General features: G+C 34.7%; 1 protein-coding gene across 2 annotated transcripts in view; it reads right to left on the bottom strand.

The window, feature by feature from the left end:
• Remo (Remoulade) overlaps positions 1 to 22,625 on the bottom strand; it is a 338,339-nt gene that overhangs the window by 102,808 nt on the left and 212,906 nt on the right. For both annotated transcript variants that reach the window (XM_090393156.1, XM_090393157.1), the window contains exon 12: positions 4,074 to 4,257. In XM_090393156.1, the coding sequence (XP_090249282.1) occupies positions 4,074 to 4,257 (184 nt within the window). The remainder of the gene's footprint in view (positions 1 to 4,073; positions 4,258 to 22,625) is intronic.

Here is a 22,625-nt window from a genome sequence, read left to right as displayed (position 1 = left end):
TGCTGATTTTATGCAGATTTTCTATCATAAATTTAAGTTCACCTTGTTTCTACATATAATACTGCATCATCTACAAACTAATTTTCTTCATCAATTTAATGAATGATTCCGGTCTAATGTCACCACCTCCAAGTTTCTCCACTGTCCCTATCACAAGCTGGAGTAAGGTGTTCATCTAGTTGCCGGAGGTCTTTCATTACCACATCCATCCATTATAATGGGAGAGGGGAGTTTTCCCAGAGGTCTTTCATGTCACTATTTGTAAGTATCATTTGAACAACTGATCACTTCAAGACATGACAAAACCAATCAGTTCTCTCACTTCTTATATATAACAGAATGTTTGGTCTTTGAAACTGGTTTTGTAAATCTCCATTATGTCTTCATTCAAAGAGTCCACTACTTTGTAAAATGATCCAGAAATCTTCAACTTTTTTCTTTCAAACACAATACGTTTTTCTGTTCTTGTTGCTGATCATGTCTCTTTATCACAGGTTAATACTACACATAAATAACTTAAGGCTTTTCTTTGGATTTTAGGAGTTATAAGACTGCAAAGTATCAATGACTGTCATCCCAATTCTCTCCTCTATCTCCTGATGCATATCACTTTAGTTGTTAATCTTAACTCCATCCACCCGTGACTTTAACAGGCACTTAAGCATCCATGGCCTTCCAAGTATCCTTAGACTTCCCAACCATAATATGAGGATAAGGCAGTTAGTTACCCATATGCCTCTAAGTATTCTTGTTTGTAAATTGCGTGTTCTACTGCTCAGTTTGTTTTTGAGGGAACAAAAAACCCGAGTTTCTGGGAGAAAAAAACCAGCTACCTCTGTATCAGACAGGCTAACTCACCTTTAGTTGAAAAAGACCAGATAAAGGTTCCTCACATCACTGACTAGAATTAAACCCAGGTCTTTCTGACCAAAGGGGCTTCATCTACATTGACTGATCTATGGAGGCTCATAATCTTAACTCCTATATATTTAAAATTACTCATCTGCTCAAAGACATAATTATCAATAGAAAAGTTGGATCGTTCTTGCACAAATATTTATACTTTTTCCTATCTGCACGCTTGTTATCACTATTATCTCCACTCTTGTTCATCATCTATATGGATCACATTATGAAAGAAAGTGGAATTAAATATAATGTTCGAATCAGAGATGTCAAACTTATCTCTTTACTTTATGCAGATAATGATGTAATCCTGAACACATCCAGTGCAAGTCTCCAGGATTCTTTAACTAAACTGAATAACACCTGCAACAAATGTGGCATGAAGATCAGCAATAAGCAGATGAGAACCATGAAAATAGGAAACAGAGAAAACTTCAGTCACATTCTTAATGGAGAATATATATAGACCTAGTAAAATATTTCTGATATTTAAGCACAGGCAAATATGGCAAATTAAATTTGGAAATAGGCAATAGAATTAGTAAAGTTTATATGGCAAGAAGCCAGTTGAATAAACTTATATGGAATAAGAGAGAAAGTCAAAACGTTAAACAAGCAGGCATAAAAGTCTTCAAACCAGTTTTAAGTTATGGATCTGAGAGTTAGGTTAGAAATAAAGCACTTGATCAAAGATTAGAGACCACAGGCATAAGATCTGTGAGAAAAATTAGGTGCCTGAACAGACGGCATCAATGGCAGAATCATATTAAAAATGAATATATTAGGAAGGAACTTGATGTTGTTTGTATTCAAAGATGTGTGAATAGGGCTAATCTAAGGTTATACACAGGAGGTTGGTTGGGCAACCTATAGTACATTAAGTACATACCGTGTATGGGTGGTGGGTTGGGAAAGGAGGAATTTGTTTACATTTGATTTGAATGACTTTAAGTTGTATTCCTTGGGAAGCGCAGCAGGTGGGAGACTGTTCCACAGTGCAGCAGTTGCAGGGATGAAGGAAGAGGAAAAGAAACTTCTTCTGTTTGTTTTTAGGTGAACTGTGAAGGGATGTTGTGCAGCAGCTGTAAGTGTTCCAATGAGTTTAGTACTGAGTGGAGGAATTATTGATGATATTTCCGATGAGCATTTCCCATGGAAATATTTGTAGAATATACATACTGCAGAGACCATACATCTGTGTGAAAGAGAGGGGGGGAGGGAGTTGGTAAGGGATGGATCACTGATAAGTCTAATTGCTCTCCTCTGTATTGAATCGAGCATTTTGAAAGCTTTTTGGGGCTCCATCCCATATGTGAGAGCAGTATTCAATAGTTGGGCAGATTTGCGACTTGTGTAATGTTAATAGCTGTTCGGGAGTGAAGTAACGTCTTGAGCAAAAGAGAAATCTTAGTTTTTTTGAGGCTGAGGATGCCATGTTTGAGATATGTTTATGCCAGGAGAGGTTTGATGTGAGGGTGATTCCAAGAAGTGAGATCTCAAACTATCTGGAGATTTGGGTATCATTAAAAAGGATCTTGGGAAAAAATGGTTCTTTTTTATGGGAAATAGTACAGAACTTGGTTTTATTGGCATTGAAATTTATGAGGTTATCTGAACCCCATTGGAGGATGGCTTGGAGATCGGAGTTGAGGGTCGCATTGGTTGATGTTCTGTAGGTTGAGGCGAGTTGTGTAGGGTGCGGCTTATCAAATGCAAGTGAAGAGTGTAGTGTGCTATGATCTGCAAAACTGTGTATTGGGTTGGAGGTCAATTGCAGTAGGTCATTGATATATAGCAGGAAGAAGGTTGGTGAGAGGACAGAACCTTGTGGGACCCCCAAGGTTCTGTCCTTACTAAGGTGATATGGTCACTTAAATAGAATGGGAGAGGAAAAGTTAGCAAAACAGGTGTCTGATGCCAAGATGGCAAAAAGAAGACCAAGGTCTAGGTGGATTGACCTTAGTCTTCTTGTAACTTGGACAAAATATAAGATATTACAATATTGAAGTGATGACAAGTAACAGACTAATTTGGAGGAAAATTGTTGATAGGAGATTTATGCATGTAGTGCTGTTCAAGTAGCCTGAACATCTCCTTGAGGGTATACATAAGGAAATAGATGATAACAAATTATTCTGTGTAATGAATGTAAAACTTTTATGCTTTCAAATTCAGGTATATCTGGTCAACTATAATTTACTTGAGCTGTGTTTATACATTTCAGGTTTCTTATGGTGTTTTCTACAATACATATTAATATATTTTCCATTTTCTATCACTGTTCAGTTACTAATCATCTCATTTAAAAATTTTTCAAAGTAATTACTCCGTGCATCATTGTCTTCATTTTTTTGTGTTGCCTATATCATCTGATTACTTTTACAATATCGTTTCTTCCATTTCTATACTACTTCAATAGTCTTCATAATATTTTGTCACTTCATAATATTGTCTCTAATATTCTTACCAAAGTGTTCCCATAACTTTACTTTCAGGCATGATTTAGTTTTCTTATATGTTTCTTATTTGCCAGGAACTTTAAATGTTTCTGTGTTTCTAGGAGCGACTCATGACCTCTTTAGAGCACCATGAAGATCTGATTTTTCAATCCTTACAGATGATATACTTTCATGCTGAATCAATCAAATTAATGTTTTCTTCAGATTTTCAGATTGGTGTCTAAGGTCATCTGGTTCTTATATTTTCTAAAGCTAATTTTTCCTGCAATATTTATATATTTGTTATTCATCTCCAAAACTTGCTCAGCTTTGATATTCTTTTTAAAACTTCTATAAGTAATTCTCTTTTCAGAATAAGATTAATTTTTATACTGCTCAAAGCTACATGGTGATTACTGCAGATATCAAATCCCTTGTATATTCACTCACCTATACAGAGAGATGAGAAACTTTCTTCCATATCTTTGTAATCTTTCCATGTTGAAGGATGTTTTTAAAATACAACTCCCTGTTCTAATCTTAATAATCTGTTCACAAAAACAACAAACCCACATCACAGAACAGATGACTACAGATTTTTTCTCAAACGATATTATTCGAAAATCATCCCTATGCATGACTATTATCAGGAGCATAATATTATCAACTTTGGTGGCTTTTAATTCACTAACAATATAACATGTACTGTTTAAAATGTCATGCACTCACCAATTTTACTTGAGATAACAGAAGAAAATACTTCACGAACACGGGATTCTTCTGTTGATCTTGGAAACAAGACACTGCTTTTGTATATAGTAAACTGCAACTTAAAACTAGGACCTCTGACAACAGACTTGATGTTTGAATAATGAAACAGAGTTGATGGCAAATGAATTGAAGCTTGAACTCTCTGAAAGTAATCAGCAACAGCATTATAATACAAAAATGGACAAGATTCTTAGAAGTAAACAATTTTATTTATGAATAAATTGAACTTTACTAGTCATAATGCTAATTATTATTATATCTTATTCTTGAAGAAATAAAACTAAATTACAAATTATTATTATTACATGGTTGTTATCTCCGAAGATCCACACCAACTAGTATATAATAAATTTAGTTTAATCCTTTGCCCTGGTGTGTACCACCTTAACCCAGTCCTGAAGATACTTTCAGGCGCAAACTTTGTTTGCTCACACTTGGATAAAGGATTAAACTAAATTTATTATACTCTAACCAAGTGGAAAATAAAAAAAATAAACTTTCAACAAAAAAAAAAAAACTTTCAACAACTAGTATACACACAATACCTATCATACTTCTCCTTAAACTCATTTACAGTTAGGGCACTCAACTAATTCTGACAATCCATTCCACTCACCCATTGCTCTCTATGTGAAAAGTCTGGTCTGAACACCATAATAAACGACACTGTTACACAATTTCCAGGGATGACCCGTAGTTCTCTATTTTTCATGTATATATTGAAACATTTCTTTTGTGTAAATCTTATAGAATCCCTTTAGTAACTTATACGTTTTTGTCACATCTCTTTTCCACTTTCAACTAAACTTTGCAACCCTCACACCTTCATTCCATATTTCCCAAGAAATCCAGGCAATCAAATCACAGCTTATAAAGAGAGATAATAACTTCTATATCATTACTTGTTAGTGTGTTTTTTATATCTAAGTAATCCTTTGAGCTATTTTGCCAATGCATAAAATGATAAGCAACCTTTTGTTTAATATGGAGCTCACTAAAATAATGAACTGCTTTTTTGGCTGCAGTTATTCTTTAAGTTAAATGGAATGAAGGCATTAATAGAAATAATAGTATAATGATATCATCAGCCTACCTTTATAGTATTAACTCTTCTAGAACAGAAGAATTCTTGCAAATTAAATTGCAATGGTTTTCTTAGAGATCAAGATACATTTCAAGAGAGTCAGTTAGGTATAAAATTTAAAATGATGCAAAAAAAATGTAGAATAAAATATTAAATTAAAAATGAAAGTAAAAATGTACTAAAAACAGAATAAAAGGGGGGAAAAATTCAGAATATGAAAATAGTAAATAATTAAAATAAGTGTTGTGACAATAATAAATGAAATATAACTAGAATTATAAGATAAGAGTTAAAACAGGAATATAAAACAACCATAGAATCAAATAAAATGTAAACTAAGTAGTATAAGCAAAATTTATTATTTTTTTAAAGGAAAAAAAAAAAAAAAAACGACAAAAGAAAACCATTGTACAATGTGTGGTTAAAAATATACCCAATGTAACATACACTCAAAATACACCCAAAGAGGAATAATGAGTTCAGAGGGTGAAAGACAGTTTTGAGTATGGTTATCTTCAGAAATGTAAAATTTAATGGTGTATGTGCCCTAGAATGCCATAAGTTCACTGATACTTCATATCAGTGAGCTTATGGCATTCTGAGTGAGAGTTTTCTCTGCACATTTATAAAGTAGCCAAATGTCAGAGATGACATATTCTTAGTTTACTTTCATTATTCTGGAAATCAAGAATACTCACATTCTCTATTTGTGGTTACATTCAATAGAATTTCTATGTTTGCAAATTTGGGTGTTTTGCTATTTTTTTTTATTTGTATTTGTTTTTTATGGAGATTATTAAGGATGGAGACAAGGCAATTGTGATAATGTTCATATAGGCACTGAATGAACAATATGGTAGTTGATCCAACATAAAATTTAATTGGTTGATAGGGGAGCAATAAACCACATTACAACACTGAAGAATTTCTTGATGTGTTTTTTTTTCTGTGGTTTTTAAATTATTCAATAGTTTTATATGACTAGTAAAGACAACTTTGTAATCAAAATATTTAAATATATACTTCATGGCTTTATATATTGTGTATATATGAGAATTTTAGGACTTTGCTATGAGAAACATTAATTCTAGTTTGCCAGTTAGCAGCTCTGATTTTTGCTCTAGAGTTTACATAATCTATTAATTCTTGAGGGTAAGAATGGCTTAAAAATATATGTTTCAAATCTCTCTCTATAAATCTTCACTAAGTTATAAGTTATACTGCTAACCTTTGCGATATTGCCTGTAAACTTTAACTCTCTGTTCACCATTACTCCCTCCCAATTTAGTACACCATGATACAAAGTAATCTCTTCAACTCAAATGGATAAAATTACATTTTGCAACATTAAGTTGACATACATTATCCTTTGTCCACAATATCAATTTATTTAAATCATCCTGAGGATATCTACATTACCTGTATCAACTATTGCCTTCCCCAGTTGTGCAACATCAGCAAACAACTGAATAACCCCCCAGACACACACCAAAAAAAAAAATTAATTTCACACATGCATAGTTGATGCTATTCACTCCTATCCATTGCTGTCCTTGACACTGACTAGTTTCACTTTCTTTTTTGTGTATGGTCAATATTAATTTGTTTTGTTTAGTGACCTAAATTAATGCATCTAGAAATGACCTGTTTTCTAATGAAGGATATATTTTAGGGAAGACTTCAACTACAGGGTTGTACATGGAAAGGAAGAAACATTTGACTGCTCGAAATAAATGGAATTTAATTGACTAAGAAATAATGATATGAAACAGCATGTGATGGAGGGGACTTAGAGTTTGAAGAGTACTAGATCTTGTAATATAAACATATCTGTCCATAACCAAGGTAGCCACACTGCCTCTGATTGGAAAGGGTGTTTGTGCAGTCTTGACCTAAGAGGTTGCTGAATTGTCAGATAAGAAAGAGTATATATATGAAACTGGAAGGCAGGTGATCAATTATGAGAAGCTTCAAGGAAATCTTGAAGCAGAATCTGAAAGGGAAGGATATCAGCAATGCATGCGAGATAGTCATGGGGTATCTGAAAGAAGCAATATTAGACTGTATACCCAACATCAGGAGGATAAATCAGGTTAGATGGAAGAGTAATATCATTCAGCAGGATTTTAACAAGTTCATGAGCAGTACAAGGCAGAGACAAGGAAGGTGACCAGCATGGTAAGGAAAGCCAAAATCAGATTATGAGAAGAAGTTAGCTAAGCAGACCAAAAGAAATCACAAAGCATTCTTTAGGTATGAGGCAGGAAAAAGAAAAAAAGACTATAGCCTATGAATGGTTAACTTTAATGAGTGCTGATGGTAGGAAAGCAATTAAATAGTTGAATGACCACTGAGATTAAATAGTTGAGCTATTGAATGACCACTTCACAAGGATAATGCTGTGACAGGAACTGATGTGAGAAGCGAGGCTGATGAATTGGAAAGTACTTAAGATACCGCAGAATCTTGATGAAAATATGGCAACCATATTATATGGAATATCAGCTCGTGTATTACAAGAATATGCAAAGGAATTGGCATTGTCTTTAGGAGGCTGTTTAACTTAAGTCTCAGCTTTGTTAAAGTTCCATGGGAATAGAAGAAGAACAAAATAGTTCTGCTGCATAAAGGAGGTCCTAAGACTGCAGTAGTAAATTACAGACCAAATGGTATCTCAGGAGTGAGGGCAAAGGCATTTAAAAAGTTTATCAAAGAAAGAATTCAGAAACAGTTAAATAATAGGGTACTCTGTGACAGGTGGGGAGGAGGGGAGGGAATGGTAGGTCCTGCCTTTTCAATTTACTAACTTTATATAACAGAGTGACAGCAGAGCTGGATAAAGGGAATGACTATATAATGACAATGCTAGATTTCAGCATTTGACAAGGTATGAAGCAAACTGGAAAGTGGCAAGGGATATGAAGCTGGTGATATGATTACAATGGAGAACCAGTGGAAAGACACAATATAAAGTATATTTATTAATCAGCTCACAGTATATTAAGGAGCAGAATCCAGGAGAAAGCAGAATAATAAGCATCTCCGTAGCACAATTAGAAGAATAAAGGAACATTGCATCCGTCAACTGGAAAAGACCTAGGTTTGATTCTCATCGTGAAGAGAAGAATCGTTTTTAATTAGAGGTGAGTTTAGCCTATCTCATATGGAGGTAATAGGATTTTTCTCAAGAAAACTGTTGTTGTTGGTGGTGGTGGTGGTAGATGACGGTGATGGTAGTAGTGTTGTGTCATTGGAGAATTAAGTGGCAAGGAAGATGCCGAGATGTATGTAGAAGAGTAGAGTGCCCTCCTGCAATTAGTCCTTGGACTTCTTGGAGGTGTCACATTGTAATAATAATATAGGAAACAGTTTGAAAGGGAAATATTCAGTTGTCTCTGATGATGCAAAATTGGTTAATGTCACAGTTAATCAAAGCAACGCAGAGAACTTGTGGGATGACTTAAACAGGCTGACAGTAGGGACAAAATATAATGAATGTCAGTTATTAATTAAAATGACATGTGGAAAAGTGTTACGTTATGCATTTTGGTATTAAAAGATTACAAGCTATGCACTAAATTCATGAAACTGTACTTGAGGAAAGTGATAAGTTAGGATGTTGGTGGATAGGAAGTCGAAGTTCAGTAGGCATATTCTAAAGGTAGTCAAGGAAATTTATAGCATTACTCATAATTGAAGAACAAACTAACAAGCAGAGATATGGTTGTCATGAATCTTTCTTACCTCTAGATCCTCCCCACCAGATGAGTTAGTGGTGGAAATGATTGTCAGACATACAAAAATATTTTGGGAAAATTTGGAGAAAAGAGCAAAGCTAATAATAATGGCAAATACCTGTTCGATTTCTGCTCAGGACATGGACTGGTTATCACTAACACAATGTCCAACATAAAAATGTGCACAAATTCACATGGAGAGAAGAGGCAAGGAATAAGAAAAGTCTCATTGACTATATTATTGTTGATAGTGATGTTTTCCCACTGGAGCAGGACACCAGAGTGTACAGAGAATTTGAAATTGGAAGTGATCATCATTTAGTCTTGAGCAGGATAATATTGAATTTCATACTGAAAAGAAGAACATGTCAGAAAGTTATAAAGTAAATAAAAGTTGAGAAGCTCTCAGATGTAAACTGTAGACTAAAACACACAAACATTATTCAAGAAAAAATGAAAGAGTTTGATGACAGGAATCAAACTTTGGAGAGTCATTGGCAAATCCTGAAGAAAACTTTGATTCAGCCAGAGAGGCATGTAGTAAGGTTGTCTGTAAGGCTAGAAAATCAGAACTCCATGGTGGACACTGGAAGTTAAAGAGGCAATGAAGGAAAAGAAGAAAGCATATCAAAAAGTTCCTGGCAAATAAGTCAGCTTGTGCTCTTAGAGAATACAGAGACAAATATAAAAAAGCTAAACACTGTGTAAAACTAGCTAAACAAAAGTCATGGGAAGACTTTTATAAGAACATAGAAAATAAATATAAAAATGGCAAAATATTTGGGAGGCTGTTGAAAAAGCTCAGAAATAGAGGAAAGAGTGCTGTAAAAGGTAGAGATAATAAAGATAACATGAAAACTGATGAAAAAGATATCCTCGATGTATGGAATAATTACTTCAAAAAATTGCTAAATGAAACAAGCAGTGATGACAGCACAGTAGTAAAAAAACACTCAATAGACATGCAATCAGGAATACATATCCATACTTGAAGTAGAAAAAGCCATCAAAGGCCTGAAATGTGGAATGGCGACAGGAGTAGATGATATTCAACCAGAAATGGTCAAGTATGGAGGTACAAGTCTTACAGTAGCTGTGCTGCATGGTTCAGAAGGCCAGGACAGAGGGACAAATTCCCGATGATTGCAGTAGAGCTCTCATAGTATCCATACATAAAAAGAGAAATTAAACATAATGTGAGAATTACTGGGATATTTCTCTACTGAGTGTTCGTGGTAAGATTTATGCAAGTATACTTGAGTGACGGTTGAGAAGAATTGTGGAAGAAAAGCTTGGTGAAGAACAAGCTGGATTCAGGCCAAATAGAGGCTGTCAAGATCATATCCTCACTTCATGACAAATAGTTGAGAAAGCATGGGAATATAACAAAGACTATATTTAAGTTTTGTTGATCTGGAAAAGGCATGTGACAAGGTGCCAAGAGAGAAGCTATTCAATACACTACAGTTATATGGTGTCAATGGGGCATTATATCAAGCAATACTTAGTTTGAGTTGTAAGTCAGCAGTTAGGAAGTACAGGAAGATGGTTTTATGTTAAATCTGCTGTCAGACAAGGATGTACATTATTTCCTCTGTTATTCTTTATCCATATGGATCATGTTATGAAGAAAAGTGGTATTAAACCTGATATTAAAATTGGAGATGTTAATCTCAACTTTTACTTTATGCAGATGATGTTATACTTCTAAATAAATCCAGTACAAGTCTGCAAGATTCCCAGACTAAATTGAATAACTCTTGTAATAGATTTGGTGTATAGATGTATGGTAACAAGACAAAGACAATGAAAATAGGCAGAAGCATTGAACATATCAACTGCATACCTATAGAACAAGTAAAACATTTCAGCTACTTAAGCACAATTATTAGTGAAGATGGTAAATTAAATATGGAAATAGACAACAGAGTCAATAAAGCTAGTATGGTAGGAAGTCAAGTGAATAAATTTATATGGAATGAGAGAGAAATTAGTCAAAATACTAAATTAGCTGTATACACGAGTGTTCAAACTAATTTAGAAATAAAACACTTGACCAAAGACTAGAGACCGCAGATATGACAGTCCTGAGAAAGATTAGGGACATAAACAGATGGCATCCGTGGCAATATCATATTAAAAATGAGGATATTAGGAAAGAACTTAACATTTTTAGCATCCAGGAATGTGTTAGGAGAGCTAATCTCAGGTAGTATGTTCACTTAAACAGACCGAGAGAAGAAAGATTAGCAAAACAAGTGTTCTCTGCCAGGTTGGTAGGAAAAAGACCCAGAGGAAGACCAAGATATAGGTGGATTGATACAGTAAAAAGTGCCTTAGAAGATAGAAATATAGGATCTGATAGTGTTGGAGTCTTGATGGGTAACAGATTGATTTGGAGGAAAGTTGTAGATTGGAAGTTAGTAATGATGTAAGTTTTTCTCATGTGGTACTATCATATCCTGTACACCCTTGAGGGTACACATCAGGAATTTAATGATGATGACAGTAAGGACAAAATATAACTGTCAGTTATTAAAATTGCATGTGGAAAAAGTGTTAAATTATGCATTTTGGTATTAAAAGATTAGAAGCTGTGCCCTAAACTCATGAAACTGTACTGGAGAAAAGTGATAGGTTAGGGATTTGGGGATGTTAGCAGACAGGAAGCTGAAGTTCAGTGGGCATATTCTAAAGGTGGCCAAGGAAAGTTATAGGATTACTCATTACTGAAGAACAAACTAACAAGCAGAGATATGAATGTTATAATCTTCCTTATCTCTGGATCCTCTCCACCAGTTCCTCATTCCCTCTTGGAGATGAGTTAGTGGTAGAAAGACTCTAGAGATAAATGACTAAGGTGTGACTAAGTGGTCTATGGAATGTCCTATGACAACGACTTAAAGGTTGCTAAGTGGAAAAGATGGCTTTTTTTCTTTTCTATTTTTAAATGTAGCTCCCATCCACAAAAGGTTATGTAAACCATAGTGTATTTGTACCGTTGGCAGACTAAGAATTTTTATATGGATTTTTGATTTTTTACAGTCCAGAAACCCTACTCTGGAGGCCAAATATGGAACTTGGTCAAGCCATTTCAGGCCTTCAACATGCAGTGGTGGTCTCAACACTAGAAAATGAAATTCATCTACCATTCTAAAGACAATCACAAACATCCACGCTCACAGCAAGATTCGAACCTGCAGCCTGTTGGTTGGAGAGCAGACATGCTAACCACTCGGCCAACCAGGAAGGCAAATATGACAGAAATATTTAAATCACTCGACGGGTTTCATAGAACTGATACAGAGAAAATATATACTGGATTAGATTTTTCACTTAGAGGGTGGTGAATGAGTGGAATGAGTTACCAGTCTGTTGTGAGTGCTTGGTCTTTCTGTCAATGACATCAAGAAGTAGGATAGATTCTGTATGGATAGTCTATGCCCAATGGAGATAACCAGGCAATAATAATAATACACTATCCATTCATCACTTTTGCTATCTTCCTCTCCTTCTTACACCATCAAACTTTCCCTACCATAATTTTGTTTTTTGTAATAATTCATGCACATACAGGGTGTTCGGGATAAATTTGACAGTTTCGTAAGGAAAAAGAAAATCTTCTTTGTATCTATTAAATTTAATGAATTGACAAAAAAACATTACAGGCAGAGTTAATTACAATACTATCAACAAGATTTACTCAAAATAACCACCATTAGCATCGATCACAGCTTCAATTCTGCTTCGGAACCTCGAACAAGCTGATGCTACAGTCTCCCTGGGAAGGGCCGCAAAAACTGTTTTAATTTTATCCATTAACTGGGCTTTTGTATTACTGGAAGTGCGATTGGTGTCTTTTTCAACTGCGCCCCATACAAAATAATCCATGGGGTTAAGGTCTGGGGAGTTTGGAGGCCAAACATTTGGACTGGTGAAGTCGTAGAAATTTTCAGACAACCATTTTTGACTTTTCCCAGAGGTGTGGCAAGGGGCCGAATCCTGCTGCCATACATACGGCCTACCATTGGCTACCCTTGTTATCCAGGGCTTGACTACAGTTAGCAACTCCACGAACAAAGCCCGAATTCCAATGCCAGGGTTCTTCAATACCTGTTCCTGCAGATTTGCGAGGAATTCTGCTGTACGAACGCAATCAGATCGTCTGCTAGGGATCTTTCTTCTTGCTACATCCTCGTAGTCACCATTGCAAGTCTCTAGTTCATGCCTGATTGTTTTTACTGTATTCAGGGAGCATTGGGCAGCAGTCGTAATATCCTTATTTTGATGGCGGGCACGAATCATCATGATACAAGTTATTCTCTTCCATGATTCAGGTGGGTTCCAGCTATCCATCCTTTCTGACATCTTGTATATGAATGAAGGGTCCAAACTTTTAAATGAAGAGAAGTGTGTGTTAATACATGTAACTTACGGAAAAATATAATTAATTATAAATATGTCAAATTTATCCCGAACACCCAGTATATGTCCAAAGTACATTAATTTCTGTTTAGCAATCAATATCTCTAAGGAGCATTCTGTCATGATGTGCACAAAAACTTTCTTCTTTGTCATTCTTTGATGACAGTCTCCTTAGAGGCCAACCTTGGAGGTTACGTAGGAGTGTGAAGAGGTGTGGTGAAGATGGATGTGAGGAGTAGATTTTTTACATTGAGAACTCTGGGTGAATGGAACACATTACCAGAATATTAAAGATGCCAAGAAATTCTATTCTTGTTTAATCCTTTATCCAAGTGTAAGAAAACAAAGATATAAGATACTTCACCTGGAAATTTTGTTTGCTTACAATTGGATAAAGGATTAAACAAGAATAGAATTTCTTGTCATCTTTAATTTAATTTACAACTAAGTAAAAAAAATTTCAATTACTGGAATATGTTGCTAATGTAGGGAATGTTAAGGATTTTAAAATTCAATACGATAAATATGTTCTCAGGTGAATAAACCTCTGATGAGGCTGCTGATTCCATGGAGCATATGAAAATAATCAGAGCTCCAGAAATATGACTTAAATCTACTAGTCACAAAAGAATTTTGCTTGCCCAAGCCAGGCTCACTTTTTATGATTACACTCACTCACACGATCCAGTCTTTGGCTTGGCTTTGCAAGATAATATTTTTTTAAATAACAGTGTTAAAAAATAAAACATTTCCATTGTATAAAATTTTCAAGCTTTCAATTATGCTAAACCAAATTCATGTTATGAGCTGTGAAAATAAGCTTAGGAAAATACACACATGAGCAGTTGAATTAGAGATATCTGCCGTGTTGGCAAAATGGTGCTGTGATCACCTAGGCGAATGGAATAGTGCCATGTGGCACATGACGGGGATGTCGTCAAGCCTTGTACTGATCGTCTGAGTAATAGTCAAGCACAGAATGGGGAAGACTCGGGATCTCAGCGAATTCAATTGCGGCAAGATGGTCGGGGCCAGAAGTATGGGGCACTCCATCTTCGAAGTCGTGCAGGCACTGAACTTTTCACGGGCCACTGTGTCAAGAGTGTACCCTGAGTACATGGAATCGGATAAAATCACAGCCACCAGGGAAAACTGCCATGGTGTACAATGTGTCAATGTCAGGGGATGTCGTCGGCTGTCTCGGATGGTAACAGCGGATAGACAGGCCACAGTGCCGCAGATCACTTGCCAATTCAATGCTGGACAACAACATGTGTGCAGCCACACCATCCAGAACCATCTCCTCGCTATGGGGTACAGAAGCCACCACCCGACTAGGGTACCTCTGCTCACTGCACATCACAAGGCACAAAGATTTGCATGGGCGCAGGAACACTGCCATTGGACCCTCAACGCATGGAAAAAGGTCACCTGGACTGATGAGTCTAGGTACACGCTGATACATGCCGATGGCGGGGTACATGTGCATCGCCAAGCACATGAAGCAATGGATCCCTCGTGCCAGCAGGGTACAGTTCAGGTTGGTGGTATCCTTGTATGGGGACTATTTACGTGGGATGAAATGGATCCCCTGGTACATCTACCATCGTCCCTCACCAGCGAACGATACAGGGACCTGCTGTCAGATCATGTGCACCCATTTCTGCACCTACAGCACCCTGCAGGAGACCTGTACATACAGCAAAACAATGCACCGGCCCACTGCTCCCGAATTGTGGCCGAGTGGGTGGATGAACACTCCACGGACATGAGGATGTTTGACTTGCCCACCCCCCCCCACAAAAAAAATTTTTTTTTTTGCTCAAACTTTATGAATTCTTATTATCATATGCTATTGAACTTGATTAGGTTTGAAAATGTTATTGATCATTCCTGTTATCTTTATAAGAATTGAAATTTTGCTGTCAATGTCAGCTTCTTTTATATATGGCACAGCACATCCAAAGGTGTTTGAAGCAGTTAACTTGTTCTAAAATTTTATTTTCAATCATGATTTTACTTCTGAATGGAGATGGTCCTTTAAAAGCCACGATTTTTGTTTTGTCTGTTCAAAATTTGATTCGAAATATTTTTGCACTTATGTTTAAGCCATATATTGATCTTTGAAGTTCATCTTCACTTCATGGTATGAATATCTAGTAATCTGCAAACAAAAGGGTATTAAGTGTAGTTCCACGATCCAGTTGAAATGCTGGTTTTATATTTTTCTTCCAAATAAGAGTGGTGACAATGGGCATCCTTGATGGACCCCTCTGTTTATTGATTTCCAGTGATTCTTAGAGCTATTTGGTTGTTCTGATACATGTTAGTTATTGCAGCAAGCAGCTGATTTGGAATGCTTAGATCTTGAGTACAGTCCACACTTTGTTCCTTAAGACTATGTAAAAGTCTTTCTGATAGTCTACAAATTATTATGAATACAACAAAGTCTTTCTGATAGTCTACAAAATATTATGAATACAACATAGAAACACACTTCTATTCACATTTCTATGTTGTATTCATAATATTTTTCTATTAAGATTTTTAATGTAAAAGCTGGATCAATGCATGATCCTCCTTTTCAGAAGCCATTTTGCTCTTCACAAAGTTTATCTTCTACATATGATTTAAGTTTTGAAGTTAATATTCGTGCATATAGCGTATCTAGTATTTAAAAGACTTATTACTCTGTAGTTGCACTTATCACCTTTTTTGTATATTGGGATGATAATTGCCTCATTCCAACTTTCTGAGATTTTTCCTTGCTGCCAGACATTGTTAAATAATTTTAAAAGTCGTTTGATGAATAAGATGCCTGCATATTTTATAAATTCTATATTTATTCCATCTTTTCCAGGGGATTTTCCTGCTTTGTTTTTCTGTATTGCTTGTTGATGATGATGATACACATCAAGTATAATGATGATATTTTTCACAGAAAAGCCAGATATGTTAAATGTTGCTTTATAAGTCTATTACATGATCATTTGGCCTTTCCAACATCACATCAAAACTGGATTGTTTTGTTTTCACATCAAAACAATCCAGTGAGTCATATTAGGTTTATAAGATCATCATCAAATTCTTGATATGCTCCCTGAAGGATGTACAAGATATAATAATATTACTATCAGGATATTATGATAATAGTACTACTCAAAAGGGTTTATGTCATTACTAACTCCCTATCAACAATTTTCCATCAAATTAATCTCTTATCCGTTAGGACACAATACTGGCAGTTCTTAAATTTTGGACTTCTAAAGCACTTCTTACTGTATTAATCCCCAAGATCTAGGTCTTATTCTGTGTCTTTTCTCTGCCATTCCATTTTGTTAACCTTTTCTCTTTCATTCTGTTAAAGCAACTATACCACCTGAGATTAGCACTGCTCTCACATTCCTGAATGCTAACAATATCTAGTTCCTTCCTAATATTCTCATTTTTAATATAGTGCTACCATTGATTCTATTTGTTCATCTCCTAACTTTTCTTAAAACTCACTTAACTGTAGTCTTCAGTCTTTGATCTTTCTAACCCAGCTCTGGGATCCAAAAGTTAAAAAATAGTTTGAACACTATCTTGTATACAGCTAGTTTAGTGTTTGGACTTATTTCTCTTATTCCATAAAAATTTATTCAGTCACCTTCCTACCATTTTGCTTTGTTAATGTCTATTTCCAAATAGTTTGCCATCTTCACTAAAAACTGTGCCTAAATAGTTGAAATGTTTTACTTTCTCTACATATTTCTCCATTCAGGATGTAGTCGATGTTTTCAAAGTTCCTGCCTGTTCTCACAGTCTTTGTCATTGCTGATTTTCAAACTCAATTTATCACAGCTGTTGTTCAATTTAGTTAAGGAATACTTCTACTGGATGTATTAGGAAGAGAGAGCAATATTATCTACATAAAGTAGAGAGCTGAGATGAACATATCCAGTTTAATGAGGCATTCCTTCATAACATGATCCATATAGATGAATAATAGCAAAGATAATGTGCACCTTGTCTCTACTGATTTAACAAAATCACCTTCCTAAACTTCCTTCAATTCTAACTGTTAACTTACAACTCAAATGCAGGCTACGTATTGCTGAATGTAATGTCCCATTTACACCATATAATTGAAGTGTTTTTAAATAGGTTTTCTCTTGCATCTTATCATATGCCTTTCCAGAGCCACAAAACTTAGAGATCCTTATTATATTCCCATGATTTCTCAGAATTAAGGCTTACAATATATACAATAATAATGACGAAACAAGTTTCTTTCTTTTTCTTTATTAATTTGGTCTCTGATTTCATACTCCAGGTAATGAAATTATACAATTCTAGCAAAGGACTGCTTTGAAATTCCATTACGAGCCTGCAAATGTGCAGGATGGGTTCCTTATTCTTGATATCAACCTTAGTTCAGCAAAACTTTTCTACGCCCACGTATTCAAGAAGTTTATCTTCTTCATGCATTTTTAGGACAGCCAAGATTTCTGTTCCATTGTGATTTCCATAACACAGCTTCATGATTATGTGACGGTCTTTTCTAAGCACATCTTATCAACCTAAATTTCCATGGTAACATTTTTCTGATATTTGTTCATTTCAAGAGATATTTATTATTAACCCTTTGCAATCTATTATCTTCAAAGAACATTCACATCAATTAATGAATGTCTGTAGCTTTCTTTGTACCTTCCTTTCTGAAATCAACCCAACAAAAATATGCTGGATTTACATAATATTATATATATATATATATATATATATATATATATATATATGTTGGCGTATAAGATGACTCTCAAATTCTACAGAAAACCCTTCGAAATCATGGGTCGTCTTATACGGTGAGTATAAAAAAGGGAAGCTTAATTTCTTGGATGAAAATTTAGGTAGCTATAATACATCATTATACAAGAAAATGGGCAGTGTTTATAAACAAATCAGATTAATTTTTTGCTATATAAATTTATTTAAATTATTACAATAGATGTAAGTCTTAAAAAAAACAAATAATAATTATTAACCTCAATTTTCATGTTAATTTTCTTCATCATCTGTTGAAAATAGTTCTTCAGATTCATTGTTTAAATGATCGTCATATGGATCCCAGTTCGAATCCAGTGAATTGATTTAATTTTCATCGTCATCAGTGTCCCACAACAGATCATCTTCTGTACCATCCATAAGATTAGAGATACCACACTTTCTAAATGATTTTATTACAGTCTCTACTTTTACTTTATTTCATGCTTTGATCACAAAATTGCACAACATATCAAGTGATGCAGACACATAGATCCACCGTTTGTAAATGATTCTTCACCAGTCAACATCCAATTATTCCACTCCTCTTCTCACATGTGATCTTTAAATGGTTTTTCAAGCAGGCATCTAGTGGTTGCAATATAGAAGTTAAATCCTGGTATAACAGTAATTTTTGTGTTATTTTTTCCTAGAAGACTTTTAGTATTCTCAGTTAAATGACTATGAAACATATCCCATACCAATAAACTGTGTTTCTTCATTATACTGCCTGAATGCATGTTCCACATATTATTTATCCATAATTTCACACCATTTTCGTCCATCCATCCTTTTTCGTGAAAATGAACAAAAACACCTAAAGGAAATTTTATCTCAGGTTTAGTTTTACGTTTGAAGATGATCATTGGTTCCATCAGCCAAACATGACAACACAACCGCAAACCTTGTTTTTTCATGACCTGTACTATGAACTAGCACACTCTTACTACTTTTAGACTCCACTGTTTTATTGCTTATCATATCAAAGCTCATAGGAGTTTCATCCATATTTCCAATGTTTGACAATAGAAATTTATGTTCTTGTTTCAACTGAATAATAAATTTATGGAAACTGATAAGTTTGTGCTCAAGATCTGCTGGTAGTTTTTGAGCAATTTTCGTGTTGTCACAAAATAATGTCATGAACAGACATTATTTTGTCTGTTCATGATTTTAAATGATAACAATTTTAATAATCCTAAAATTTAAAAAAAAATTAAAATTAATAATTAATTAAAATTGGGGCTAATCACTTTTAATTAGGGTAATTCGTATAAATACTAAATCGATGCTATGCAAAAAAAATAATGGATATGCATAGATATAAAAATAACGGACAAAACAACAATACCTAACGTTGAATTAATACAAGAAAGAAGAAATTCGGGTGGGGGGGGGGGGTCGTCTTATACAACCGACATAAGCTTAAAACCTAAAAATAGCCTAAAATTTAGGCATCATCTTATATGTCGGTCGTCCTATACACCGACATATACGGTATATAATATATATATATATCAATATATTTTTTAAAAGAATTTAATGACTAGAACTGAGATTTAAGTAAAAGGTTTTAATATTAAAACACTACTAGTTTCGGCTTATACAGCCTTCTTCAGGTGACATTATAAAAGAAAGAAAAAACACTAAAACACTGAAGCTTAAATAAACTAAGAACATCATAGAGAGTCTATACATAATTGACATTAAAACGTTGTGGTTGTATTTAAAGCTGTTCTTTCGTTTGTTGTATTGTTGGGAAAGTACGTGCTAGTAGCATCTCGTGAACACCAGTACATGATTACAGCTGAATGACTATCTGGGAGGTTGTAGCTCAAGTTATTATTTAGATGAACAGGATTGAAGATGATTTCCCTAGATTTTACGATTTTTCTCTCTAGTTCATCATTGCAATGGAAGATGTTAGTAGATTTTTCCCAGCAGTCTTTGTGACTTTGGCTTTCATCAATAGGATTAGCCGAGAAAAGGATATGACTTGATAATGCACTGGTTCGCTGTCTCTTGTAAGTAACGTGCCCCATGTCTTCTTCCATATGCGATTCGAGAGATTTGTCTGTCTGTGATGTTTTTAGTTTATTTAAGCTTCAGTGCTTTAGTGTTTTTTCTTTTTTCTTTCTTTTATAATGTCACCTGAAGAAGGTTGTTACAAGCCGAAACTAATAGTGTTTTAATATTAAAACCTTTTTACTTAAATCTCGGTTCTAGTGATTCAATTCTTTTAAAAAATATGTTAACCGAGTTAATGATCATTCATTCATATCAATATATATAAAGAACTAATAATTCTTCTTTATATGTATGCATTAAATATCTTTCTATCCGTGTGAATATTTTGCATATTTTGTATATACCTCTCGTCTATTAAATCCTTATATCAGCATAAGTTACTAGTTACTCTTCTGTCTGCAATTAAAATACTACTGAGGTACATAAAAATTAGAAATAGTTTTTTTTCCTTTTTCATTTCTACATGGTACATTGTCACATTAATTCTCATTTTTTATTTTATTTGTATTTGGTTTTAACCACTTTTAGTGATCCTTCTTGTAATTTGGTTTATTATGGATATCTAAAAAGGGGTGGTATATAAAATTCATGGCTCTCTTATTTCTTTTCTTTCTTTTTAAGCATGACAGAAAGCTTTACACATCACTAAATGGAGAGCAGTATAGTCTCCATGAGATGAAACAAGATGTTCACGAAGAGCTCCAACATTAGGGTAATGACTTTTACATCCGGTTGGCATATAGAGTGTCTCACTCAGCAATAGCAAAAGTGTATAGAGAATGATGGAGAATGTTGAAAACAACAGAATGCTCATGAAAGATGGAAGATTAATCCATGTGAAAGCCACTGTTAAATTATATTTTCTGACTTTAAAATTAAAAAAAAAAAAAAAGATGGAATTACTTTCATACCATCCTTCATATATGTCTGCTGTTTGCATTATCTATTTTTGACTCTACTCAAAAATGAGCACTAGATACCCCTCTCGTATTTCAGTATGAAAAACAAATATCTCCATCATACAACATCTAGTACTGGAATTTATCATAATTATCTTTTAAGAGGTGTGCAGTTTACTATGGAATTCTTTTATTTTTAAGAACAATCCACACATTTTCTAATATTCAAATTGAAGGTTTTTCATAATCTACAAAGAGTAAATATAAAGAAGAATTAAATTTGTCAGAATGTTCACAATTATTTATTTCTTCATCAAATACAGCAAAATAGGGCTATTTACATTTATGACAAATCAAGTTTTAAGTTGGATAACCACTGCACTGCTCCCTTTGTAGCCTGATGTCATTCCTCTATCCCCCCCCCCGGGGAAATGGCAAATTGGAAAGATCTCCACTATATGAGATACGGTTTGTGGAGCAGAACATTCACAATATGGCTGATGGCCAATTTTCCATTTATGAAGTAGATATCTACATCTTTCATGGCCCATCCTAACCCTGTTTAGGGAGGACCACTGTTTGCATGGCAGATCAAATGCAAAGAGGCTCAGAACAGGGATCTTCAAAAAGCGACTGATTGGTAATGTTAGAATTATTCCAACAATTCCTTCATTCATCCTCAAGAGTAAAGTTGTGAGTTTCCAATAACTATCCCTCAGACCAAAAGGGAGTATGTGATCCGAGTCAGGTTCATGGCAGATTGTTTAGTATATTTGAGAGCAGTTGTAGAAGATCATATTTAAGTTTTTTATATTTTTTCAAAGTTGCAGTCTACCTTCTAAGATCTGAGAGCAACATTTGCTAGGACAGGAAGCCACGGTAGAGAAGCTGATTTCAGAGTACTACCTGAGATAATACACAGTGTTCAGTTAAGTTTTATATCTATTAACTTGGAGTGAGTACTTCTACTCCAGACCAGGGCACAGTACTCTGCTGTTGAGAAGACTAAAGCCAGGTCAAACACCCTAAGTGTGGAGTCTCTGCATCCCCAGCCAGTTTAGAGATAATACTGTTTCTAGGTTCAATATCATTATCCAGTTGTTGTATATGCTTTTTGTAGGTGAGAGTCTGTTCTAGGATGACTCCTACATATTTTGGGTAATCTTGATGGTTTATGATTTTATTACAGAAATTAAGATTTGGTGTGCAGTTAGCTTCAGAATTGAGAAGTGGAATGTACATGAGATAGTTTTTGCTGGATTAGGTCTTAGATACCAAGAGTTAAAATACTTTTCCAGCTGTATTAGGTCATTGTCAAAGGATTTCTTTGCCAAAAATAGGCTTATGACTAATGACAGCTAGGTCATCAGCATACATGAACTTGTGTGTGTGGGGTCTATGGAAGGTAAGTCTGATATATAAACACTGAAGAGAGCTGGAGACAAGATTGATCCCTGGGAGAGGCTATTTTGAAAGAATCTTGTCCTACTTTTTCTTGCACCAAGCTGCACATGGAATTTACAATTTGAAA

The sequence above is a fragment of the Typopeltis vanoorti genome, chromosome 5, assembly GCF_054136105.1.
Source record: "Typopeltis vanoorti isolate ZY-2024b chromosome 5, IOZ_Tvanoo_1.0, whole genome shotgun sequence".
Taxonomy (NCBI): domain Eukaryota; kingdom Metazoa; phylum Arthropoda; class Arachnida; order Uropygi; family Thelyphonidae; genus Typopeltis; species Typopeltis vanoorti.
The sequence above is the reverse complement of the archived record's forward strand: the minus strand, read 5'-3'. Positions and strand labels throughout refer to the sequence as shown.